The sequence below is a fragment of the Spinacia oleracea genome, chromosome 5, assembly GCF_020520425.1.
Source record: "Spinacia oleracea cultivar Varoflay chromosome 5, BTI_SOV_V1, whole genome shotgun sequence".
Lineage (NCBI taxonomy): Eukaryota > Viridiplantae > Streptophyta > Magnoliopsida > Caryophyllales > Amaranthaceae > Spinacia > Spinacia oleracea.
This window is the reverse complement of record NC_079491.1, coordinates 3,350,840-3,376,800: the sequence shown is the minus strand read 5'-3', so window position 1 is coordinate 3,376,800 and position 25,961 is coordinate 3,350,840. Positions and strand designations below refer to the sequence as shown.

Here is a 25,961-nt window from a genome sequence, read left to right as displayed (position 1 = left end):
AAGCAGCGGCGACAGTGACCTGTGAAGAGGCCGGGGGTTGAACGACGATCAGGGGGCGGCGACGAGCAGGAAGTTGGAGGACAATGAGCTGTGCGAAGAGGAGGTTGACGCGGCAGGAAGACGAACAGCAGGTCGAGGAAGACGGAGGTTGACGGCGGAGGACGAGGTTGACGGCGGAGGACGAGGAAGGCCGAGGAAGTTGGAGGAAGGAATTGAAGCAGTGAGGGGTGAAGCTTTTGCAATTGGGTTTCAATTTAGGTCGCGCGCTGTGGAATATCGCATTTTAGAAAAAATACAAAACATCATTTGCGTCGCAGAATTACTAAACTGCGACGCAAATGACTCTAGGATGCCCCCCAGAGTCATTTGCGTCGCAGATTAGTAAATCTGCGACGCACTTGATTGAGTTAATTGCGTCGCAGTTTTACTAATCTGCGACGCAAATGACTCTGGGGGGCATCCTAGAGTCATTTGCGTCGCAGTTTAACAAAGCTGCGACGCAAATGACTAAATTTTATGCTAAAAATTGTCATTTGCGTCACATGTTTAGAATGGCGTGGCAAATGCGGGGATGCAAATAAGCCTTTTTCCACTAGTGTCGGGCGGGTTATATCATGGGTCATAAGTGGGTCCGACCCATGTGATCCAATATGGGTTGTGTCAGGGTGGGTTTGGTCAAACCTGACCCATTAGCCATCTCTAGTTGCAACATATAGAATTTTGAATTGTTTATATATTTATCTTTAACCGACTCTGATGATTATATATAAATTAAGGGGTCGTTTGGTTCATAAAGGGGAAAAAGGAAGGGGAAAATGGAAAGGGAAACAAGGGGAAAGGAAAGAAAACCCTTTGTTAAAAAATGGTTTTTGGTTTCCCCATTCTTCTCCCCTCTCTCAAATAACTTTAACTGAACTGAATAAATAATAAATAATCTGTAATAAATAATAAATAATAAATAATAAATAATAAATAATAAATAATAAATAATAAATAATAAATAATAAATAATAAATAATAAATAATAAATAATAAATAATAAATAATAAATAATAAATAATAAATAATAAATAATAAATAATAAATAATAAATAATAAATAATAAATAATAAATAATAAATAATAAATAATAAATAATAAATAATAAATAAAAGGATGGTCAAGAAAAAGAGAATGGAAAATCCGGTGGGGGTAGAGTATTATTGTAGAGGGATTTGGGGTAAAGAGAATGACAAAAACCACCAAACAAACAACAACAAATGGAATGAAAACTCATAATTTTCTTTCCTTTTCTTGAAGATACCCTACCAACGCCCCCTAAAACATACGCATGTGCGATCTTATTAGATTAATTTGGATTTAGATTTTCACAATACCAACTTTTAACAACTTTCATAATTAGAGATACAAGCGTAAAATTCAAAACGTTGCAACTAGAAAAGAAATGAGAAAATAAAAATACTCCGTACTCCATAATCGATAAAGTCGGGTATCGATGGTTTTCGCCTAACGGTTAAAAACTCCATGCCCTCACAAAGAGTACATTTCCTAAAGAATATATACCTAGTATCTAAAAAAAGATAACCATACATGATTAGATGACGCATGTCATCTCCTTCTTTCATCCATGAATTTTTTTTGTTAGATGACACGTGTTACCTCCTTCTTTCATCCATGGATTTTTAATTTTTTAATTTTTTTAATTTTTTTTTCCAATTTTTCATGTTGTTATTTGTTATACGAAGCATTTCACAACTTCAACACATCTTCTGCTTCATCTTCCTCATCCATCATCAATTCACCATTGAATTCATATTCAACCTCTACTATTTCATCTCCTTCTATAACACTTAATATTAATTCACCATATAATTTATTTATTTTTTCAACTTAGAAATTTGATCACCTCTATATAAATCATATACTCTAACTAAAATCACAATCCTCGATAAAATTAACACTTTTAAAAACGGCTTAACAATGTTACGCAGATCTTTTTCTAACTTGAATTGGGAGTTACGCATAATTGAGAATAATATATAAATAGAAAAATGAAAGAACTCCCATGTCAAAACAAAACAAAAAAAAAAAACAAAAAACAAAAAAAAACAAACTTGGGAGTTAAGCAGAATTGAGTATAAATAGAAAAATGAAAGAAATTAGGAATTCAGTGGAGCTCTTACTGTTTGCAATTCTGTGTTGATGTTTTTCGACACTTTCAACGCATTTCCTCATCTTCCCTGAAATCGTGAAACACTCCTTCTCTCCGATCAAAGGTAACCCTTCTACCCCTTACTCTAAAATCAATTCTTTGTTATTTATTCCTTTTATGCTATTTTAAGCTTATAATTTGCATGAATTATTGAAGATTTTGTTCGTCTGTTTCCGTTTGGCAAACAATGCTAAATTCGGGGTTGAAACTCATGCTTTAACTTCTTTTTGAATTTGATTTTCAAACTCAATTTTTCCTTGCTGGGGTTTGGGGTTTTAAGGGTTTAGGGTTTTCTCCACCAATGGCTCTGAAATTGCGGATTATTGCTGTTGTTTGTTGATATGTATAGCTTGGATAGTTATATCTTTCAGACATTGCTCCCTTTTTGATAATTGCCTCAAATTAAGCTAGCTCTTCCTCGTTACTTATAAGCTTAGTTCTTTGTTTTTATAGTTTCTTAACAATCATATGTGGGGTTTAAATAGAATTAATCTAGAATAGAGAGGAAATAAAAGGGTTCTTTTTTTGAGTTGCATCTTAGTGGGTGTTTGTTCATTGAGTTTCAGTCTTGTTATTTGTTGAGAGTTTGTAGAAGTGATTGTTTGAACCTGGTTGATATAGATCAAATTTGTTATACTTACTGTCGCGGTCCGTGATTCTTTCTTAATCCGCAAGGAGACCGATTTTTTTTCTGGGAAATTCAGCTAGCCTTTGGTTGAAATATATGGTGGCATTCACTTTGTAATTTAAAGTGACTGCCAAGTTGGGTCAACATTTCAATGCCATCCATTTTCCATGGCATGACATGAACTTTTAGGAGATGTGTTGCCCTCTTTATTAAGAGCTGTTTGAATGATAGTTACTCTAGATTGTGATTTTGACAGAGGTCAATCACTATTCACTAATTCAGCTGTGGCTTTTGTTCCTCTTTGTGCACGATGGAACAGAAACGATCTTGATTACTTTACCATGTTGGTATAAGCCTGAGTTGTAAGTCTTGTAACTTTGATGTAGCTGGTTTTGCGTCAATTGATTCTAGCGATGCTTAGTAAAATCTGGACTATCTTGCAAGTCCAGAGTGATGCTTCTGGGTAGAAAATGAATTTGTGATGCTTGTTTCTAACTTTTAATTGGTTTGACCAAGCCCTATTCTGTTCATTGGACATTTATGTAGAAGGATATGACATGCTACCAGTGCTTATATACCATTGCTGACTCCAGTGAATATGACATGCTTCCAGTGCTTATGTACCATTGCTGACTCCAGTTCATATAGGGAGCACTATCTGACTAAGCAAAACGACTAATTGCTGAGGCTGAAGATTATCATCTTGATGGGTACATGTCAATCTTCACTCTTTTTCCTCAAACTTTATGATGATTGTGGCCATATGTGATGTGCTGGAAGCCTGGAAATGATGGATGTTTGACCTATCATATGGCAGGAAGCATGTTGTCTTTGGAAAGGTTGTGGAAGAAATGAAGGTTGTGAAGAAAATGGAACAGTTTGGAACTTCAGAGGGACGACCTACTGAACAAGTCAAAATAGTTGATTGTGGTGAAGTTTCTTCTGGTAAAAATGAATCTGCTGTTATGCCAGAGAAAGGTGAGATTAGAAATATGTGAATACGGGATCCATTTGTTATTCTGCTGCTTATTTTATCTACTTTAGCTTGACTTGGCACTGTTTATGAATATCTCTTTTAGGGAAAGTAAAAAAGTTGAAAAAACTTCCAAGTTCTGACGATAACTCAGATGGCAAAGGTAGAGGACGGCGTAAGAGATCTCCCAAAGACAGGAGGAGAAAGAAGAGGAAGAGAAGTCAACGTAATAGTAGCTCGTCATCAGATCAATCTGATTCAGAATCCGATTCTTCTGGTTCAGAGTCAAATGCCTCCTTATCTGACTTCAGTTCTTCCAGTGATGGAAGGCGAGTACGAAAAAGAAGCAAGAGAAGTCGACGTAATAGGAAGAAATCTGGGCACAATTCTGAAAGGTGTGTATATGATAAGCCGTCTTTCGTCATGTTTTCTATTAGTTATCTTGTATAATGATGCTCTACTTTCCATTACTGTTTCCAGGAGTCCTGAAAGCTTACGTGCCAGTGACAGTGAAACGACAAGCAGCAAAAGTGGGTCTGAAGAAGAAAAGTCTAGACATCGTACTTCTTCAAGTAAGATCTATCATAATCCATATGCTGCTTAGATATAGCTCCAGTTTTTGCATTTCTGTTGTCATGTATATGATTTGAAGTTTTGCATTTTTCTTTTTATGTTAGAGGAACTCCTGTATGTATAATAAGTGAAAAATAGTCTTTCATTTTTCCACTTATATTGTGTGTTGATGTTCCAGAATTGAAGAAGAAATCATCTATACCTACTGAGGAGCAGCAACAGAAGGCTCATGTGCAGAAAGTGGTGATCAACCCACCAGAGGTGGAGGATGAATTTTCTCGGTTGACTGAACGTCTGAACGTAATTCAAATGGCGCAAATGGCAGGGGAACAAATTCTGAGAAAGTGAAGGAGTCATCTTCTGATAAAGGCATAGAGAAACTTAGGTTTGTATCTGCAACAAAGTTGATTTTACATCCATATCTTGCAAATTTAATTGTCGATTTACTGTTAATAGATTTATATTCTTCAATTCAGACCATGCAATTGGTCGCCCATTGTTTTCTTCAACATATGGTATCATGGGAAGTTCATACTTCATCCCAAAAAGGGTTACGAACAAGGGTTATCGGAGATGCTTCTGATAGACAGGGAACGTTTAAGCTTTATACATCTCAAGAAGGTGATTCATATGGTGGGTTGCCGTAAGAAATACACGATCTGGTTTGTTGCCGACATTGAAAAATTGCATGAGGAAGGTCTTGCAATACAAGATATAGCTGATTTTTACGACCTCGTTGAACTGACTAAATCAAACACAGTTGTCCACATTGTTCAACACTTTGACATCGAAGAAGAATCAAAGGGGGCTGTAAAACGGACGGTTCAACCACCACCCTCAACGAAAAAACCTAGGGTACGTTTTCTTTAATTAAAGATGCAACTAAAATTTGGATAATAAATGTTTTTAATAGACATATTAATTCACATAATAATATATTAATGTTAGTTTCTATTTACAGAGCACCGGGTCATGTAAAGTCAAAGGTGGAAATACTAGTATGCACAGTTGGGGAAGTGTAGAACCTGCTCCTTGTGTCCGGAAGGTATAATTATGTTTTTTCTACTAATTTGAACATCAAATGAATTAAACAAATCTCGTACACTAAAGCAATATAACACAATCATGAGCATGAGCATGAGCATGAGCATGAGCATGAGCATGTTTGGTACATTAATGTGCAGTTTGTGAATGAAATTAGTTAGTATAGTCGCAATAAGCCCATTTTCTTCTTTTCAGATTCCTGGAATGGGATGTGCTGTTAGACAATTTGCAACTCTGCTTTCGAACTTAACCGTAAAACAAAAGATGTGGGTTGTTGATATGGGTTTTGAGGAACTTTTATTCATGAGGATTGGGAATATCGATGCACGATTTGGGTATGGGATTACTTGTAGGTTTGATCCCAACACCTTAGAACTTGAAATAAGAGATAACTACAAAGTGAAAATAGATGAGGAGTTGGTTGGTTTGGTCTTAGGGTTACGGTCCGGTCACCATCTATTGTTCCCAAGTTACTCGAACAAGAGTACCGCTCTTAACAACAAGAAGTTGTACAAGCAGAATACCATGTATGGAGCTATTACAGAGTCAGAGGTTTATGGGAAAATCGTTTCCGAGCCTCAAGATAAAGAGACATTTCAAAAGCACTTCTTATTATATGCACTTGGCACCATTTTACGTCCAACGCAGAAACGTGGTTGGATAAGCCCGTTGCATGCAAGCGTCTTATATTTAGCTAGTGAATCAGCTGATTATAATTGGGCACGATATGTGTTGGACTGGCTTGTGAAATATGGAAAAAAATTCAACTCGTCGAAGGAGGGTTACGGGGGTTGTACTCTTCTGTTGCTCGTAAGTACATTGTTGTTTATGGCATTAGTTGTTTTTCTCATTTTTTGTTTGTTTGTAATTCATTGACAGATAACCTTTGTCCTCAACAGATTATCTATATAGACAGACTTACTTCTACAAGGGTAAACCTAAACATAATACCAAATTCATGCCGCCTTCGTGTTTTGGACCAAGAAAGCGTTGATCGGGTATTGAAATCTGACCAAGGACCAAATGGTGATTATGGTTATGGTGAAGTTGTTGAAGATTATGTTTATGGAGACATGTAAAAAGTTCATTTCTGTAACGTTTTTTTTTTTTTTTTTTTGAGGTCATTTTGTTTGTTTACAGTCTACTGCATAATGCATTCCCTTAAACTCTATAATATCCACTAACAGGCTGTCTCCATTTTGTCTTCATTTCTAACTCTTAGGTTCATCCTGAGAATTAGGATAAATCTTCGATGAGTGTTAAACTCATATGAATCAAACAATGTTCATGTATAACACACATTTACATCTCAAATACCTTCCTTTGGCATCTCCATTTGATGGAAGCCTTTTTTTCTTCTAATTTTTATTAACTAGTTGTTGCATCGTACGCTCCCCCAAGGTATTGAAAAAACTTATTTTGTAAAAATATTACGTAAAAGATTAGCATTCACAATTTTATGGTAAATGCTAGAAAAACAATTGTTATTACGCTATTGTATGTATAGTAACAATTGGATTGTCAGTTTTGTTTTCTCTTCATTATATCACTTGTGGGATTGTACTATGACACATTGTTTTCTTAAGTGCTGTCTAATTTGTTCATTGTGATAGTTTTCCTTAATCTTTTTTAAAAAAAACCATTATTGATGTAGGAAAGGTTTAACAAATGATACTTGTACACCAAAAACTTTATACTCTGTCAACTTTTTAGTTTCGTGATGGATTGATGGAAATAACTATAATTTGTCAAGTGTATATGTTGTTTTTTTTTTACAAGTGGTTGTTTTCCATTACAACCGATTCTCCAAAAGCAACAACTAATCGTACTATATACAATAGATGACTGTCTCATACATATATACAAATTACAAAATGCGGCAAATTGTTGCTTATGTATTGCTCCACAACATTTTACAACGTGGTACATAAATAACAAACATATATAGCCTAAACAACCATCAACATTTTAAAGGCCTCGAATATTTAGTTGCTTATGTTGTGTTGCTCTCGAATATTTCAGCATATATGCATCGTGGATCTGCAGTTTTATTGATACATCCATGTTGAAATACAATAATCAAAACAAAAACGTTTGGATAGAGAAATAGTACTCACTGTGAACTCTGTTAAAAAGGATAGAGAAATAGAGTCATAAAAAGGATGAACCTACGATAAGACTCCTTAGGATAAAACATAACGACCAGAGTACCAAAGCATGGGCATCAAAGATCTTTGAGCCGTATTGGCACCGAGGAGAAAGTACGCTATTACTTCTGGCTTTAAACTCTGTTTTACTCTATTTTACTTCTTTTTAACTCATCTAATGGCAAAAACATAGTTTCGGTCAAGAAATTTAGAAAGGCAGGGAGATTGACATGCATACCTCAGTTCCAAGTCTCTTATTTAAAGCCTCGTTCCACATATTTGCTGCATATGCTTGCTGTAATCTAGTCCACGTAGACATGACAGAAATGACCTGAAGCATTATAGACAGAGCCACACCTATAGTTAAGTAGATCATATGACAATAAAATTCAAATCCGGGACTAAATACTTTCATTTCACTAACGCCAACTTCAAACATGTTTTGTTGCTAGACATAAATATGAAAATTAGAAAGGAATTAAAAGAAGCAAAATAAAAAAACTTCTTATTCAAACATAGCAAAAAGGATGAAACAGCTTATATCACAGACAAGAGGTATACCAAATGAGCATCATGAGGAGGTGGGAAGTTGTCGCCTATGGTATCAATCCAACTAAATATCATGTTATGGAAAGCAAAATAAAAAAAACTTCTTATTCAAAGATAGCAAAAAAGATGAAACAGCTTATATCACAGACAAGAGGTATACCAAATGAGCATCAAGAGGAGGTGGAAAGTTGTCGCCTATGGTATCAATCCAACTAAATATCATGTTATGGTTTGCCTGACATGCTTTCGTGCAAATTCCCAAGCAGCAGTAGAGTTAAATTTGGCACGCACATCGGGATGCAAGGGCAGCAAAGCTATCTGTGGGTTGGAATTGTCCTTCAACGCAAGTCTCCACCATTCATCCCGTGGAATGATCGCAATAACTTCTTCACCCTGCAATAGCAAATGAAATGATTGAATGAGTAAACCCAAACATTGGATATAAGGAACAAAACTAGCATTACTTTCAAGATTCTTCTCTAAATATTCACAAGTAGTTTAGATACCTTTTCATTCTCATGCCCTGATTCACCAACCCAAAGAGTACCCTGTTCATCATTTAGGCAAACAGCCGTGTGACCGGCAAATGCCCCGGTGACCCATTTCTCTAGTGTCTCAAATCCACCCCCAACGACCACGGATCTTTGAAACAGCAATAAAGTCACCAGAATGGACATCCTCAGGATTAATGATCGTCCGCCAAGATTGAGGACGCTTCTTAAATGTTGCACCCATGTGCATGCTGACCCAAACAGAATCAGAAAATAGAGGCAAAACGGCCAACAAAGAAAGGAAGTCCCCCAGATGGCATTGGGAACACAGAAATCCAGTGTTGTTTTACCTGCTCCATGGCCAGTCAGAAAGTTAATTGTTTGTCCCAACATTAGATACAGACATTAAACAAAACAGGCTAGAACTAAACCATACATATTCCAGCTAAGCAGCTTCCTCCCAAGAATCTATCTTGAGCGTATGCTCACTTGAGGCAAAGTAATAATCCCAAGTAACCCTGTAGGGAGTTGCAAAAACATAAAGATCCATACAGGTATGACTGTGGGCTGAAGATGTCTGTAAAAAAACAAGGTAAAGGAGGTCAACATAGGAATATAGTCGCGAAACTTAGCCGATAACTTATCATAAAAACAGCAGAATATTGATGCATATCAATATCATTTCTTCTACAAAACAAATAAATAAGAATCAACATACTCATGGATAATAGTGCAAGATTCTTCATCCAACAAACAACATGGAAATTTTATCACTAATTGTGAATCCAATACGAACCCGGACTTCTGAATGTTGGAATAAATGCTTTAAATTAGTGGTTAGTTAGTTCCTAACTTCCTATTATTTATGAGCATGTGTTAGTTGCTCAGGCTTTTTGTGTTAGTGTAGTTAGTGTGTTGTCCACTAAATATGATCATGGATTCATGGGAATGTTTTTCCTATTTTATAATAAGTAGTTATTTGCCTTGTTATATATAGCTTCTTCCTATGTACATTCTGCTATTTGCTATTCTATTTCCTCTCTTATTAGTTCAACGCCGAACTGTTCATGATTGATTATCAGTTTTTGTATGATGTAAGCTAACTGCAGAGTACAGAGACTGCTTTGGTTCATGATCAAGCAAAAAGATGAAAGATTTCCCAAAACACCATTTTATACTCCCTCCGTCCCATAATTATCTTCCTGTTTGACCAAAAACACAGATTTTAAGAAAAGTGGAATATAGTACATGAAAAAGTGGAATAAAGTATAAATGATGATTGAGTTGTATGGAAAAGTGGAATAAAGTACATGTAAAAGAGAATATAGTACATGGGGAAAGTGGAATATAGTACATGGGTGGGGTTTTCAATTCAATTTTAATTAATATAGTACATGAGAAAGTGGGGACCTTAGTAGCCAAAATTAGAAACAGGAAGATAATTATGGGACGCTCGTTTAGGAAAGCAGGAAGATAATTTTGGGACGGAGGGAGTATTATACTTCAATATGAACACAATAATGTCAGAAAACTGAACTGTATAACAACCAATCTAAAAATTTGACCCAAATTATACAATCAAACAGCTTATATACAAAAATCAGACCCACCCAATAACAAATTGTGATCAAGAAACACAATAAGAAATTCAATCATCAAATAGAAACTAAGTATTAATAACACTGATTAACACGTGATTTTTCCATGAAATAATACCGTGAGGTGAAGAAGACCACCACCCAAACCCTTATCGCCGGAATCAGTGAACTCAAGGCGAGCAGTATTCTCATAAAAGCAAGCCCCTTTCAATTGAATTGACTCATTATTTTGTGACGAATCGAACCCACAAAAGAAGGCATCAAATCAACCGCACTGTGAAGATTATTGAGTACGGGCCATGAAATTTGGCGTGGTGAAACTGGGAGAACATTGTTAACCCTAAAGGGAACCTTTAATGCATCGCCCAAATTCAAATTAAACCCTAACCCTAGAAAAATTATGAACAGCATAGCTAATTGGGGTTTTTTTAGTTTGAATCATACTGTAAATTAGGGTTTTTCCGAAGTAAATGATTGGGAATTTGAGCTAAGAGAGATTTTGAGAGTCAAAATTGGGGATGTTATCTATCCATCTTTGGAATTGGAGGAGAGAGAGAGAGAAGACGTGTGTGGATGATTTCGGTGGGTATTATTCAACTGATTACCCCTTTCTTATTTTTTTGCTCGATTTGTGATAAGAAACAGGACAGAGATAGCAGTAATACCTTTCGTGTACTTGGTTTTTTTCCCCTCTCTCCCCTTCCTGAAACTTTCTCTCCCAGCTTCTCCATTATGCTTCTGATCTGATGCAAGGGATTCTCTTCTGTTGGCATCACAGGCCGCCTTTGCAGCTGCCTCGGCTACTCATGGAGGGAAACCGGTTGTCCTTGAAAGGCCATAATTCATCTCATTGCCAGTACTGTAATGGACTTGCGTAGTAGTCTTAATCCCCAAGCTACCAAGATTAACCGGCATCCCAAAATCCATCCATCCATTCTCCGCTCCCGAGTCAGCCTGCCTTAATGAGTCGATTCAGAAGCTAATTTGGAGTTGGGCCTGTTTAACTAAGCTTGGACCATAGTTCATGTCTGCAACTTGAAAATCGTGTGCTTCAGCAAGAAAGAAAGAGAGCATGCAGTGCTCAGGTCATTGAAGCAACTTAATTGTGAAATTCGGTTCTTTTAAGGTAGACATATTTGCTAACATCTTATACAGTCAATTAGTAGTCATACTATTAAACCAAGCTGCTCATAAATTTAACAGGTGCATCGACAAGACTACATGATCACCTAAAGAAGCATTAGTGTTAGAACATGAAACCCCAATAAGAAGCCTGCTAAATCGACGGAGGCAGGACCATCATCAGAAACACCAGGTAGCAAGAATACAACAGAGCATTGAACAAGTTTCTCAGAAGCCCACTATGATGAAGTTCCAGCTTATTGCACAATGTTAATCCCCACCCCTCTTATCCAGTACATAGGAAGAACTGTAGGCGATTTCATCAATAGACAATACAAAATCTTGAAGCTCGTGCAAGACAGATGGAAATGACGATATTCTGTTATCATAATAAACACAACCTTTAATTCTAACACTCACATGATTTCCACAAACTACGAGCCTTGTAAAAACAATTCTTCAATAAAATTACTCCATTTTGACAGAACAATTAAGTTCCATAACCTGAGAAGATCATCTGGTCACCAGGGAGGAGGGGACAGCAGCAGCTAGACCCCCTCCTGCGATCACACCACATTCTCTCATTCTACTATCCACCATAGTAACATTGCAACCTCTAATCTCACCATACACTTTTATAGACCTAATCTGGTTTGGGTTCCCAGCAGCAGCAAGTCGAACCACTTGCTAATCCCAACAGACAAAGTTCATAAAAGGAGAGGTATGCCCAGAGACCACAGCTATTATATCCATATTACATTTTTTTTCTCTACTCATCTCTCAGATACGTACTATTGGTTCCTCTCTTTAGCTCTCTCTAGAATCTTTTATCTAACACTGCAATATCTAACGTTCTTAAACATAGTTAGGTTGTTGTTGGTTTTCTTCAATTACAAAATTATGGAAGGTCCAGACCATTGAGTTGCAGTCTTTCAGACTTCAGTGCAATGACAGTGATTTCCACTTGTTGGACGAATCCTGTATCATGGATTGCATCATTATGTTCCTCTGGTAGTTCATATTTCTATAACGAACACACTTTAAATAAGACTTCAACAATTCATAGAACTGGTAAAACTACGCCGCCAGAATTAACTTTCAGCCTCTGAAATTGGCTATTCAAGTCATTGTTGGGCCCATCTACCTGGGTTACAGAAATCGAGGAGATGGAAATTGCTATAATTTTGGAAAATATACTCTCTCTTATCTTTTTCCTATCTGTGATTTCAAAGTCCCAATATTACAGTCCATAGGGGAACGCAGGTAAGAGGTTAAGAATGGATGTGTTTTTTATGTCATACCTTATAGAGATATTCACAAAGACGGTAGGGTTTACTTTCCCTCAATTCATATCAGGTAGAATGCACTATCAACTAACAATCAAATGCTAAAAACTAGCCTAAAAAGAAAAATCAAGAACAAAACCAGCGAAAACGGACCAAGTAGGCTGAATTAGCATGATCAAATCAGATAAACGAAAGTGTAAATTTTTGTGATTATGTCCACAGTTCCATACTCGGGCTCCTTCTCATAATCCTCGAATTTGATCCTTCGATCGCCATAAACCGACATAATCTTGAAGAAGAACATAGATTGATGAGAATTGATCTGAAAAGAGAAAATGGTGAAGGGGGCGGAGGAGAATAGAAGTATGAGTTTTGATGAAAATTGATCTGAAAGAGAAAACGGTGAAGGGGGCGGAGGAGAATGGAAGTATGAGAGTAGGGTTTGTTGAAAATGGAAGGGGGAGAAACAGCCCCAGAGAAAGCAAAGATCAGGGAAAGGCGAGAGAGGAAAAAGAACGCACGAGGCAGGCAGGCAGCAAATGGCAGTGGGTAGAATCGTCCACACACTATTGATAAGAATAAGCCAAAAAAAAATCAGGCATGAAATGGAGGCAAAATGGGGAGAGCACTATTGGGTGAATAGTAACGAAAGTTCAAGGCTTTATAAGTGTTAGGATTAAAGAAACAAGGAAAAAAAGAAAGAAGAGACATAAAAACCAACTTCAAGTAATGGGCTTGAAAGGTATTGCAAAAAAAAGATATGCCAATTCAAGAGGTGCAAAACTGTCTGATGGAAGAGGTTTTACACTTGCACTTTTGCAAGAAACAACAATTTCCTAAGAGATTTAATTCCTAGGAAGTGTCAAAACTTGCTTGGCTGACTGCATGAAATTCTACAGGTCAAATCCCATTGAACTTTGAAGTTTCCACTTGCCTGAGGAAGTAAGGAGGATTAGATAAACAACTTCCACCACTTTTCGAGTGTAGAAGCCGTAGAACTTCCCCTGAAAATGCAGAATGTGTGGATGCAACCAAAGCATTCATGGGATCTACCAACAAGTTGACCTGGTTATTGGGTGGGTCGGATCAGGGTCGGTGCGGGTCAAAAGCGTTGGGTAATGAAAGGGTTAATTTTAGCGGGTCAAACCGAGTCACAGATTAATAGCAGGCCGGTAGTGGGCGGGTCACTAACCGAGCAAGGGAAAAGAAAAAAAAAAAGTCGTATGAATACAAGTGAATACGAAGCTATCCATATAATATTTTATATCATAACTATTTTAGTTTTCAAAATCATTGTGTTATAAGTTCGGCCCTATATTGACCTTGTCCAATAAAGGCCTTGTCCAATAAGAATCCTATCAAATAAGAACCCTATTAACATGACCCAACCCTTATACCCATTGAGCTACCATGCCCAATAATCAGGTCTACTGACAAGCCACATACAGGGGACAAAATCTTCCTAGTTTAAGTGCTAGGCACTAAATTGTACTCCGTAAAGAGGAATCTCAAATCTCTGGGTTGTCCAGTCATAAGAAGTAAAATAATAATGTTCTACGAGGAGGAAGGTATGAGTAACAATTAGCATGTTCATAAAAGTTTAGAGATTCATAACAGAAAGGCCAAAAAAGGTGAGCAAGTGTGTCTAAATAGTAAATACTCACTACGACTGACACTGAATGTATACATATTGTGAATTATTTGTGATGCATGCATCGTGTATACTTCATTGCTTGCAACATTCTTCAACGATACCATAGATAAAACCAAAGAACGAACAAATCATGAGTTCATGCAAACTTCCTCAATGCAATAAATACAAAGAAAGCACAAGTGAAGTCACGACGAAGGCAAACCCAGTAGAGCAATAAAACAACTAACAAGAATACTCCTTGGTTTCAGTATACCATGCTTTCTCTTTTCTTTGGGAAAGGGCAGAACATGTTCAAGTAATGAAACATGTCATTATAACAATAAGTCGAGAACTAATCCTCTTTCATAACAGAAACTTGTAACTTTTCATAGTTTATAATCCTCACATTTTAATTCTTATCTTCTCTAGATTTTTTAACAGAAGTACACTAACTAATCCTTAAACTCCTTGCATTCTTCAGTGTCTCTAATCTTTCCATCAATTAGCTCTTTTAATCTCCACAACAATCACAAATGACAAAAACTTGCCAAATAAACAAGATTGATGAAAAGTTGACAATGTAATCAACACGGGGTATAAACCCCCAATAACATTCATCAAGATCCATTCACACAAACAAATCAATTAAATAAATACCATCATGGGGCCTTGTTACTTGTTGGCCATCAAATTACTAAGATTCAAAAGTTACAATAATCTGCACACATCATGCCCATGGATAACATGAAGAACATAAAACAACTAACAAAAATACTCCCTGGTTCCAGTATACCATGCTTTCTATTTTCTTTGGGAAAGGGCAGAACATGTTCAAAGTAATGAAACATGTTATTTTAACAAGAACTAATCCCTTCCATAATAAAAACATGCAACTTTTCATAGTTTATAATCCTCAAATTTTAATTCTTATCTTCTACAGATTTTTGGACAAAAGGACACTAACTAATCCTTAAAATTCTTGCATTCTTCAGTCTCTTTAGTGTTTCCATCAATTAGCTCTTTTAATCTCCACACTAATCAGAAATACAAAGAACCAAAAATCCTTTGCCCAATTTCTCGAATTTCTTCCAAGCACTAAACTTCTAATAAAAAAAAGTCTTAGGTATATTTAATACAACCAAGAGACTGTATAGAGGTAATCAACTCATTAAGCAGAGCACATACAAGGTACGATCGACATTCCGAGTTGTGAGGAATCAACACAAGGTATAAACCCCCAACAACATTCATCAAGAATCATTCACACAAACAAATCAATTAAATAAATACCATTATGGGGCCTTGTTACTTGTTAGCCATCAAATTACTAAGATTCAAAAGTTACAATAATCTGCACACATGGATAACATGAAGAACATAAACCAGCTACCAAACTAAATAATCAAATGTAGAAATGACAAAAAATAGCCAAATAAACAAAATTGATGAAAATTTGACAATGTTAAGAAAACACCATATGATTATGTTGTCACTTACAAACCTTATAAATCACTCTATCTTCAACACTGCTACCATGTAAGCCAACTTCCTTTATCTAGCATCATCAATTAGGTTGATTTCTATCTCTTAATAGCTCAGACCCTCTAAAATAAGTGATTTCATAGCTCAAATTCAACTCAGGAAGCAACCCCAATTGATTACTAACCAACATTTCAAACCCAGAATTCCTATTTGCAAGACCCAAACCCGAGACCCAAGAAATCAACCGACCCACCTCCTTCCTTCTCAACTTTCCCTCTCTACAGGCAATCCGGGCAGACCCAAACGGGCCCAAACACTTCTCCTTGGAAAATTCCCAACATTTCTCCTTCGACCCTTGAAGACAAGCAGCCATTTCTCTCTCCTCGCACTCGTTTCTCTCTCTAAAATCGATTTTCCCGAAAAGGGTCTTCCACCATGGAGGTTTACAGTTGTTTGATGCGGTTATTGAGCATCCGATTCGTACCCCGGCTTCGCACTGTTCCAGAAGCTTCGACTCGGAAATTTTAAGGGAAGAGAAGAAGGATTGTGGGTTTGGGAATGCAAGGACGTACGGGCCGAGGTTCGGGTTGTCGGTTGGGCCGGCGGTGATGGGGCGGCGGAGGAGTGGGAGTGGGCGGTCGAAGTGGGTGAGGGTTGCTGAGGCTGAGTAATCTTCTTCGTTGGTGGTGGAATTTGGTGATGCGTTCGCCATTAATTTTGGAGATGAGAAACTGAGTTAACTAATGAACTAATGAGGGATTAATGGTCGTACTCTGTAGTTTAATTGAAATGGTTTAGACGTGGATCCTTTTAGGTAGGCCCGATCATCATGAGCCCTGCCTGCTGATCCGACCTGGTTCAGAAATATGGGTTTGGGTAGAACTTTTATGTTTGTTTTGTGCCCGAACTGGTCCAAGCCGATTATAAAAAAAATTGATGGGGTTTGGTCAACTCAAATTTAAAATTTTAGTTTTATAAATTGATCCGATTTTGAAATTATCCGAATGCTATTTTTTGCCCGAAATAACGAGTTTCGGATAGAAAATTCGGCCTGAAGTTTAGCTCGGCCCGACCGGACCTAATGAGCTAAATTTTAGTCGATGTCCGGATTGAATCCGACCTAACTCGACATGTCTTTTGATCTGGTCTACTATGAGGCAAAAGCAAAACCGCAAAACTATTCATGTATAAATTTAGCTAAACATCAAAAATATTTGAAATACAAATGAAAAATTTGGGGTCATCCCACTTAAGTAAAAATTTGATGGAATATTTAGACGAATAAATTGTAGGTATATAGTACGAGTAGAATAAAATTATTGTCATTTAGCTTTAATATTGTAGGTATGTAGTACGAGTAGAATAAAATGCAAACTACAACAGAATAGTTAAGGCACACGAGGTGATATGGGTAATATCTTCCAGTCTTTAGAGATCTCCTGAGCTTTTTATGGCTTGATATAACATGACTTGGACATGACTCGGAACTTAAAATGTCCCAATCCGAGTAATCAAATCGGCAACTTTAATTCTCCCCATTTGTAGTTTGCATTTCAAAATCGGAAACCTTGATATTAATTTAGAACCGAAAGACATAATCCTTCGAATCACTTTACTATTCATAGGTCAAGTGCAAAAAAAGTTAGACCGGTTATTACATACTAGAAAAAAATTCATCATGCGATTCTTGTTAATTCAAACGAGTATTGATTCATTGCAACTCACCGTTTTAGAATCTTGTAGATAAAAATTGTACAAAGATGTTTCTTACTCGACTAAGTTGATAATATTGATACGCTATACTTCCTAGCTACTTCCTTCACTCTCTTTTAGTACGTTGCAACGTATTGACTTTTGAACTATTCATTTATTTTTCTTTAACCGACTTTGACGATTATACATAAACTAAAATATATAGGCATGTAGGATCTTGTAAGATTCATCTTGATTTACATTTTCACAATATCAACTTTTTACAACTTTTACAATTAGATATATTAATTACGGAGTATCAAATATTTGTATTGACAAACGTAAAAATCAAAACATTGAAACTAAAGAGAAAACGAAGAAAATAAAACGTCAAAAAAAAATAAAAAAGTAAAATAAAAATACTCCAAAATATATAATATCGAATTATTAGTGATCTTAGCCTAAGGGTTAAAATCTATGCCCTAACAAAAAGTAAATTTGCAAAAGAATTGAGTAAAAATATAAAAATGCCCTAACAAAGAGAAAATTTGCAAAAGAATTTAGTAGAAATAGAAAAATGAAAGAAATTACGAGTACTACGCAAATCTTTCTCTAAATTCAGTGGAGCTCGGCAGCCTCTCTCTTCCTCTTCCTCTTCCTCAGTCTCTCACTATCTGCAATTATGTGTTGATGTTTTCCGACACTTTCAACGCATTTCCTCATCTTCCCTGAAATCGTCGAAACACTCTTTCTCCGATCAAAGGTAACCCCTTTCCCGCCTACTCTAAAATCAATTATTTGTTCTTTATTCCTTTTGTGTTGTTTTAAGCTTATAATTTGCGTGAATTGTTGAAGATTTTGTTCGTCTGTTTCCGTTTGGTAAACAATGCTGATTTTGGGGGTGAAATTCATGCTTTTATCTACCGATTCTATAACTTCTTCTTGAATTTGTTTTTGAAACTCAATTTTTGCTTGGTGGGGTTTAGGGTTTTAGGGATTTAGGGTTTTCTCAGGCAATGACTCTGAAATTGCGGATTATTGCTGTTGTTTGTTGATGGGTATAGCTTATATAGTTATATCTTTCAAACATTTCTACCTTTTTGATAATTGCCTCAAATTTAGCTAACTCTTCCTCATTACTTATAGCCTAGTTATTTGTTTATATAGTTTTGTTAACAATCATAATGTGGGGGATTAATAGAATTAACTAGAATAGAGAGCAAAAAAAAGGGTTCTTTTTTTGAGGTGCATCTTAGTGGGTGTTGAATTATTCATTGAGTTTCAGTCTTGTTATTTGTTGAGAGTTTGTAGAAGGGATTGTTTTAACCTGGTTGATAAAGTCATATTTGTTATTCTTACTGTCGCGGGTCCGTGATTCTTTCTTAATCCGCAAGTATATCGGTTTTTACCTGCAAAATTCAGCTAGCCTTTGGTTGAAATATATGGTGGCATTCACTTTGTAATTTTGGGTCAACATTTCGATGCCATCTTTGATATGATATGAACTTGTAGCTTTTCCATGGCATGGCATGAACTTTTGGGAGATGTGTTGTCCTCTTTATTAAGACCTGTTTGACTGGTAGTTAATCTAGATTGTGATTTTTGTCGAAGGTCAATCGCTATTCAGTAATTCAGCTGTGGCTTTTGTTCCTCTTTGTGCACGATGGAACAGAAACGATCTTGGTTACTTTACCATGTTGGTATAGGACTGAGTTGTAAGTCTTGCAACTTTGATGTAATCGTATGCTCCTGGTTTTGCGTCAATTGATGCTAGCGATGCTTAGTATAATCTGACTTATCTCGCAAGTCCAGAGTTATGGCTTTTGTGGATTTTTGAAACACGGTATAAACAAATTGTATATGGTAGAAAATGAATGTGTGATGCTTGTTTCTAGAAACCTTAGTTGGTTTGACCAAGCCCTATTCTGTCCATTGGACATTTATGTAGAAGGATATGACATGCTACCACTGCTTAAATGCCATTGCTGACTGCAGTGCATATAGGGAGCACTATCTAACTAAGCAAGCAACTAATTGCTGAGGCTGAAGATTATTAGCTGTTAATGTAGGTAGTTAGAAATGTCCTGTATTAGCTACTAGCTTTATTTTGTTGAAATGTATGCTTCATTGCTTTTAATAGCTTCAAACTCTTAAAGTTACTACAAATGACCACAGAAATTGATTATACTTTTTCTTCTTTGGATGAAGCTTTTCTTATCTTGAAAAAGTTGGAGATTGCTGATGACTAGCATAGTAGCATCTGACCTAGTTGGAATTGAGTCTATTTCTAAATGAACTTCCTTTTCAGGTTCTACAGTTTGAGGGGATATGGCCAAGAAAAAAAACCCTCATGTGTTTTTAGATGTATCAATCGGTGGGAATCCTGTCCAAAAAATTATCATAGAGGTAATTCGGATTCAACTATATTGTTTATTTTCATTGCACTTTTCTACTTTCTAGTGCTATAGGCATTCTCTTTTTCTACATGAAGATATTCTTATATGTCAGTTTGTTAACAATTGGCTTTGACCATGCAGCTTTTTGCAGATGTTGTTCCTAAAACTGCAGAAAACTTCCGGGTACTCTGCACAGGTCTATTTCTTTTTAAAACCTTTATCATAGATTCATAGGTGCTTGTATTTTTTTTTTCTATCTCTTCTCTTGAATGAAACACAATCTTCAAGTAAAGCAATTTAGACTGTTCCCTTAAGAGTATAAGATAGAAGAACCGTGACTGAGCCTTGTCTATGAGCGTCCATTCTGTCTTCTATTTTTATTCAACGATAACAGACCTCAGCATGTTTTTTATTGTCTCAGGTGAAAAAGGTGTGGGAGCTACTACAGGGAAACCGTTACACTTCAAGGGATCAAATTTCCACCGCATAATTCAAGGATTTATGGCCCAAGTACTTTCGTACTCTCTTTATTTTTTTGCAATTTTCCTTTGTGTTTTCCTTCAATATGTCCGTTGGGAAGGGGAGGCTGTGGTGTTGCTGATCTTATTTGAATATTGCACTTTCGAAGAGTTTATCTGCATAAGAGAGAGTTATCTTTCGTTTTGCAATTTTTATCTATGTTTCTATCTGGAATTCATACTTTTAAACTACTCCGAAGCTTCATGTCTTTGTAGCTGTTTGATGTTGCCTTCCTCTTCATGAAATCTGTTGAATTGTCTCGGAAATTTAACTTCAGTTCTGGTTTCTGTTTTTTTACTAATTGTGACGGTGTGATTTGTTGATTCTCTCTTGAGAATAGTAGATACATTAATTGGATATTGGAGCTGGGATTTTTGAAATGGCTGGTTTTTCCACTGCTTATGCTCTCAATAAATACAAATGGTTATGATAGTGCTTAAGAATTCCATTCCATGAGCTGTCTGGTACTTGCAAGATATTAAGTTCTTTGTTTCGGTAGGATGATTTCCACTGTGTTATCCTTGTCAACTCTGAACAAGGCATGTATATTCTTGTTTACGATCCTAATTCTGCCCTCCTTTTTTCTTGTTTGGTAAGTGTATATTCTCCGAGTTAAGGGATGAGAACAGAGGATTTAAAATTCTTCCTTTAATCTGGACTTTTGAAATTTTTTCATCAGTGGGGAATGTTGCTTTAATAGTTACTGCATAAGGCCTGTTTATTTTAATGTTTCACATCCATTCCTGTAATTTATATCCGAGTTGTTGTCTTTCCCCTTTCATATTGTTGGTTGCTAATTGTTTCTGCATTATACTTGAAATAACATATACCAATGGCACTCTGACCATTTTGCTTATTGAACAGGGGGGTGATTTTTCCAAGGGAGATGGTATTGTTTATTCCTTATTGATCCCTTTTCTTTGGTATTAGATTGATTCAGATTTCTGTTTAACTTATACGTTTATGCCCAGATGTAAGGAACAAAATTTTACTGCTTTGCAGGCACTGGTGGAGAAAGTATCTACGGCGGCAAGTTTGCAGGTACGATTCAATCATACAGTTGCCTGATATTGGTGGTTTCCTTTGGTGTTGGTTGTATGAATTTTTTTTTGTCTTCTCTTTTGTACAGATGAGAATTTTAAATTGGAGCATAAAGAAGCTGGACTTCTCTCTATGGCAAATTGTGGTCGTGATACCAATGGATCCCAGTTTTTTATAATCTTCAAGCGTACACCTCATCTTGATGGGTACATGTCAATCTTTACTCTTTTTCCTCAAACTTTATGATGATTGTGGTCATATGTCATGTGATGTGTGCACCTACACTGGAAATGATGGATGTTTGACCTATCATATGGCAGGAAGCATGTTGTCTTTGGAAAGGTTGTGGAAGGAATGGAGGTTGTGAAGAAAATGGAACAGTTTGGAACTTCAGAGGGACGACCTACTGAACAAGTTAAAATAGTTGATTGTGGCGAAGTTTCTTCTGGTAATAATGAATCTGCCGTAAAGCTAGAGAAAGGTGAGATTAGAAATATGTTAATACGGGATCCATTTGTTATGCTGCTGCTTATTTTATCTACTTTTGCTTGACTTGGCACTGCTTATGAACATCTCTTTTAGGGAAAGTAAAAAAATTGAAAAAACTTCCAAGTTCTGACGATAGCTCAGATGGCAAAGCTAGAGGACGGCGTAAGAGATCTCCCAAAGATAGGAGGAGAAAGAAGAGGAAGTATTCTTCATCTGACTCATATAGTAGCTCATCAGATCAATCTGATTCAGATTCTGATTCCTACAGTTCAGACTCTGATTCTTCTGGTTCAGAGTCAGATGCCTCCTTATCTGACTCCAGTTCTTCCAGTGATGGAAGGCGTCGGAAGAGAAAGAGATCAACTAAAATACCTAAGCGAGTACGGAAAAGGAGTAGGGGGAGTAGCAAGAGAATTCGACGTAATAGGAAGAAATCTGGGCACAAGTCTAAAAGGTGTGTATATAAGCCGTCTTTCGTCATGTTTTTTGTTACTCCCTCCGTCCCAGTTTAATCTTTACGCTTTCCGTTTCTAGTGTCCCATTTTAATCTTTACACTTAGAATCTTTCCTTTTATATTGTAGCATAAAAGTCCCTAATATTCTGCATAAAATCGTGTCAAATGATTATTTCAACCAATCAAATTCATTGGGTCATTTTAACCATTAAATCTCTCACACTTCCCCATTGGAACATTAAATCTTTCTCATTTTTCCAATGCCAAATTTTTGATAAAAGTGAAAATATTATTCATAAACGTAATTTGCATTATTTAAGTTAAACAAAAACAGAATCTTTATCCACGTTAATTATTTGTTGAATCGCGTGCATGATACCAAATGTAAAGAATAAAAAGGGGACGGAGGGAGTAGTTATCTACTTATCTTGCATAATGATGCTCTACTTTCCGTTTCTGTTTCCAGGAGTCCTGAAAGCTCAAGTGCCAGTGACAGTGAAACAACAAGCAGCAAAAGTGGCTCTGAGGAAGAAAAGTCTAGACATCGTACTTCTTCAAGTAAGATTTTTCATAATCCATATGCTGCTTAGATATAGCTCCACTTTTTGCATTTCTGTTTCTTGTCATTGGTCATGTTATGTATATGATTTGAAGTTTTGCATTTTTCTTTTTATGTTAAGAGGAAGGTAGATCATACTCCTGTATGTAAGTGAAATAATAATATTTTATTCTTTCACTTATATGGTGTGTTGATGTTCCAGAGTCGAAGAAGAAATCATCTGTACCTACTGAGGAGCAGCAACCGAAGGCTTGTGTGCAGATAGTTGTGATCAACCGACCAGAGGTGGAGGGTGAATTGTCGCGATTGACTGAACGTAATTCAAATGGTGCAAATGGCAGGGAAACAAAGTCTGAGAAAGTTAAGGAGTCATTTTCTGACAAAGGCAGAGAGAAACTTAGGTATGTCTCTGAATAACCTACTTGTTGGATAGCTTTCCTTTCTTTGGAAAATTGTTGTAGGGTTATCCTTAGGGTAATAGCAATAAGAGGTTTTTCATGAGGTTTGTTTCATGTTTTTGAGGTTTGTATACAAACCTTACTATTGCTAGCCTAAGCTTTTTCAAGAGAGGTTACTAAAAACAAACCTCATTGCATCTAATAAAGTAAAAATTTTCAAATATTTTATATTTATGTGAGTTGAAGGGATAGGCCCATACATAAATTTTTAAATAGGTTTGTCTATTGTTAGCACAAGGTTTGTTGAAAATGGGGTTTGTAAAATGATGATTTGGCATAGAAATGAACCATGATGAGGTTTGCACTATTGCTATTGCCCTTAGATATACATGAATAGTCAAACGGGGATTAAGATTCCAATTTTTTTATGAAATGGTTTATAATTAATAAGTAATTGGATTTCTTTTTCCAGGGGCCGGTCTCCTAGTCCAAAGAAAAGTCGAGAAACTAGCCCAAGGAGAGACACTAGTTTAAGCCCCGTTAAAGAGCATGAGGGGAGTCCCAAACCACATCATGAGGATACAGTTCCTGCTGAGGAGCTTGTTCTGCCTCCTCCTCCTGCTCGGGATCAAGAAATGTCTAAAACTACCTCTCAAAATGGTGAACCTACGCGTGTTAGAAAGGGACGAGGATTCACTGAGAAATTCGCCTTTGCACGCCGATACAGGACCCCTTCTCCAGAACGCTCACCTCAGAGGCCATTCAACTACGGTGGTGGTGGTAGGAATTATTATGACAGGAATCGTGATAGGTAAGTATGTTGGTATTTTGCTTTTAACTTAAAAGGAGAGTAAGACTTCCTCATAATTAACTTTTCTTTGTCTGAACAGGTCCAACAGGAATTTGGGCTACAGAGGCTATTCAGATCGGTCACCTCGCCGCCGATATAGAAGCCCTCCAAGGAGAAGATCCCCTAGGTTCTCTTTCTCGCCAATTCTCAATTTAGGCTCCGTTCTATTCAACTTATTTTGTCTGAACTTATATTAACTTATCCGAACTTATTTTATCTGAAAAAACTTATTTGTGTGTTAAAATGTTTGGAAAATAATTATATTATCTGAACTTAAATGAGCTTATCTAAACTTATCTGAACTTATTTTGTCTGAAATAAGTCAAAATAAGTCGAACACACAGAGCCTTCTTTTGGTCAGTAGGATGGTTACATATGTTCTTCGGACTGTTCGTTTTACCTCAAATATTGGTGTCAGATGCTCGATATTTGCATCTTCAAGCACCCAAGTCCGAGTAACATAGCTTTAAATGAATCCAAATGACGAAAACTAGGGCTTGTTTCTGTTTTTAGTTAGACTTTGTCTGTTTTTTTTATGTCTTGAAGACTGATTTGGGCAATGTTGATAATGGCATTTTGATTCAGGAGGAGCCGAAGTCTCTCCCACAGTCCAAGTGATAGACGTGGACCCAGGCGTGGTCGCAGCCGAAGTCCAGTTCGTGGTTCCAGTCCAAGGCGGGATCGGGATCAGAGCCGGAGTCCAGTTCGTGGTTCCAGTCCAAGGCGGGATCGGGATCAGAGCCGGAGTCCAGTTCGTGGGTCTAGTCCAAGAAGGGAGACACGCCCAGAAATCAGTGATAAGCTACGGTCCCGTCTTGGCCCCCGTGCACGTTCTCCAGCAAAAGCAAGATCAAGGTCAAGGTCAAGGTCAAGGTCAAGGAGACGCGGCTCATCTCGGTCAAGCTCGCCCGAAGCTGGTTCACTTAAACACCGAAAGAGAGGCTCGACATCTCCTATTAAGTCAACTTCAAGCTCACCTGTTGTCGGGCAGAAAGGTCTGGTGGCCTATGGAGATGCTAGCCCTGAATCCTGATGCTGCATCAAGGTAGTTTTTTTTGCTGCAGAAGTTAAACATTATGTCCATGTTCATTTGTGAGTTGACTCAGCACATTTGACTTTTGATAGTCTACTTTGGTTCAAAATGTTTAGCATGTTTTTTTAGGTGGATTTTAAAGTCTGTTGAGAAGTAGAACATCTTTTAGGTCATTGGATATGTCAAGTATCATTGGTAAGCATTAGTTCTTTGAACTTTAATGGCTTTGAACTTAAAAGCGGATATTTGGTAATGAACCAGAGAGATCCTAGTTAACCTCTGGATCGATGAGTTGTGTTTTTACTTACATGAGGATCCTTCTCTTTTGCCATTAGAATGCACAATTTGGATTATACATCAGGTGCACAGTGATCACTAATTAACATTTATTGAGCACCTAATGAAAATGGAGAGTGGAATATTTTAATATATGTTCTTTGGATTTTAACTATATGTTCATTTACAATATGTTCTTTGGGTATAAACAATATGTTTTATTTTTGAACTAATTGTTCATTTTAAAACAGGGTGTACAGTGAGCATTGTGGTGATTAGATGTTATACAAATATTTGATTTAATAACGGTGGTTAAAGATAACTTGTACCCATTATCGCCATTTTTTTATGTTCGAAAATTATTGGCGGAAAAGAGTCTTTTGTTCCTTGTAAAGCAAACTTTTTTCTCCATCACTTTACCCTAAACTTTCATCAATGTCCTTGTAATGGAGAACTGTTTTCCTCTTCCTATTCATTTTATTAACACGAACAAAGCGATTATTAGGAAAGGAGAT

At 36.7% G+C, this 25,961-nt stretch overlaps 2 protein-coding genes, 1 long non-coding RNA gene and 1 pseudogene across 7 annotated transcripts; 3 read left to right on the top strand and 1 right to left on the bottom strand.

Annotated features, from left to right (window-relative positions):
* Positions 1 to 2,013: 2,013 nt before the first annotated feature.
* LOC110783600 (peptidyl-prolyl cis-trans isomerase CYP63-like) lies at positions 2,014 to 6,954 on the top strand. Of its 5 annotated transcripts, none has more exons than XM_021987955.2 (7): positions 2,014 to 2,276; positions 3,489 to 3,550; positions 3,658 to 3,818; positions 3,920 to 4,208; positions 4,294 to 4,385; positions 4,565 to 4,771; positions 4,863 to 5,000. In XM_021987955.2, the coding sequence occupies exons 3-6, from the start codon at positions 3,692 to 3,694 to the stop codon at positions 4,732 to 4,734; spliced, it is 678 nt and encodes a 225-aa protein (XP_021843647.1). In that variant the 5' UTR covers positions 2,014 to 2,276; positions 3,489 to 3,550; positions 3,658 to 3,691; the 3' UTR covers positions 4,735 to 4,771; positions 4,863 to 5,000. The 5 variants fall into 5 exon arrangements, with proteins under 5 accessions (XP_021843647.1, XP_056684226.1, XP_021843643.1 ...); XM_056828248.1 differs by having other exon boundaries at positions 3,480 to 3,550; XM_021987951.2 differs by having other exon boundaries at positions 3,454 to 3,550.
* Positions 6,955 to 7,232: 278 nt separating this feature from the next.
* Positions 7,233 to 15,898, bottom strand: LOC110783610 (uncharacterized; annotated as a pseudogene).
* On the top strand, positions 11,203 to 11,752 carry LOC130460740 (uncharacterized). The gene is made up of 2 exons (XR_008920833.1): positions 11,203 to 11,341; positions 11,419 to 11,752. It is a non-coding gene; the product is annotated as an uncharacterized lncRNA (long non-coding RNA).
* Positions 15,899 to 18,000: 2,102 nt separating the features above from the next.
* Positions 18,001 to 25,477, top strand: LOC110777064 (peptidyl-prolyl cis-trans isomerase CYP63). Its single transcript, XM_021981671.2, has 14 exons — positions 18,001 to 18,193; positions 19,739 to 19,836; positions 19,968 to 20,022; positions 20,248 to 20,336; positions 21,210 to 21,234; positions 21,348 to 21,386; positions 21,475 to 21,592; positions 21,707 to 21,867; positions 21,969 to 22,329; positions 22,797 to 22,888; positions 23,092 to 23,290; positions 23,760 to 24,098; positions 24,178 to 24,264; positions 24,723 to 25,477. The coding sequence occupies exons 2-14, from the start codon at positions 19,759 to 19,761 to the stop codon at positions 25,168 to 25,170; spliced, it is 2,091 nt and encodes a 696-aa protein (XP_021837363.2). The 5' UTR covers positions 18,001 to 18,193; positions 19,739 to 19,758; the 3' UTR covers positions 25,171 to 25,477.
* The last annotated feature ends 484 nt before the right edge of the window (positions 25,478 to 25,961 follow it).

Bases quoted from the DNA above. Each gene is read 5' to 3' on its own strand.
- LOC110783600 (XM_056828245.1), top strand. From the start codon at position 4,960: ATGCTTCTGATAGACAGGGAACGTTTAAGCTTTATACATCTCAAGAAG. The intron at 5,242-5,347 runs GTACGTTTTCTT...TTCTATTTACAG, and splicing joins CCTCAACGAAAAAACCTAGG to AGCACCGGGTCATGTAAAGT. The intron at 5,432-5,625 runs GTATAATTATGT...TCTTCTTTTCAG, and splicing joins CTGCTCCTTGTGTCCGGAAG to ATTCCTGGAATGGGATGTGC.
- LOC110777064 (XM_021981671.2), top strand. From the start codon at position 19,759: ATGGCCAAGAAAAAAAACCCTCATGTGTTTTTAGATGTATCAATCGGT. The intron at 20,337-21,209 runs GTACTTTCGTAC...CTTATTGAACAG, and splicing joins TTCAAGGATTTATGGCCCAA to GGGGGTGATTTTTCCAAGGG. The intron at 24,265-24,722 runs GTTCTCTTTCTC...ATTTTGATTCAG, and splicing joins CCAAGGAGAAGATCCCCTAG to GAGGAGCCGAAGTCTCTCCC.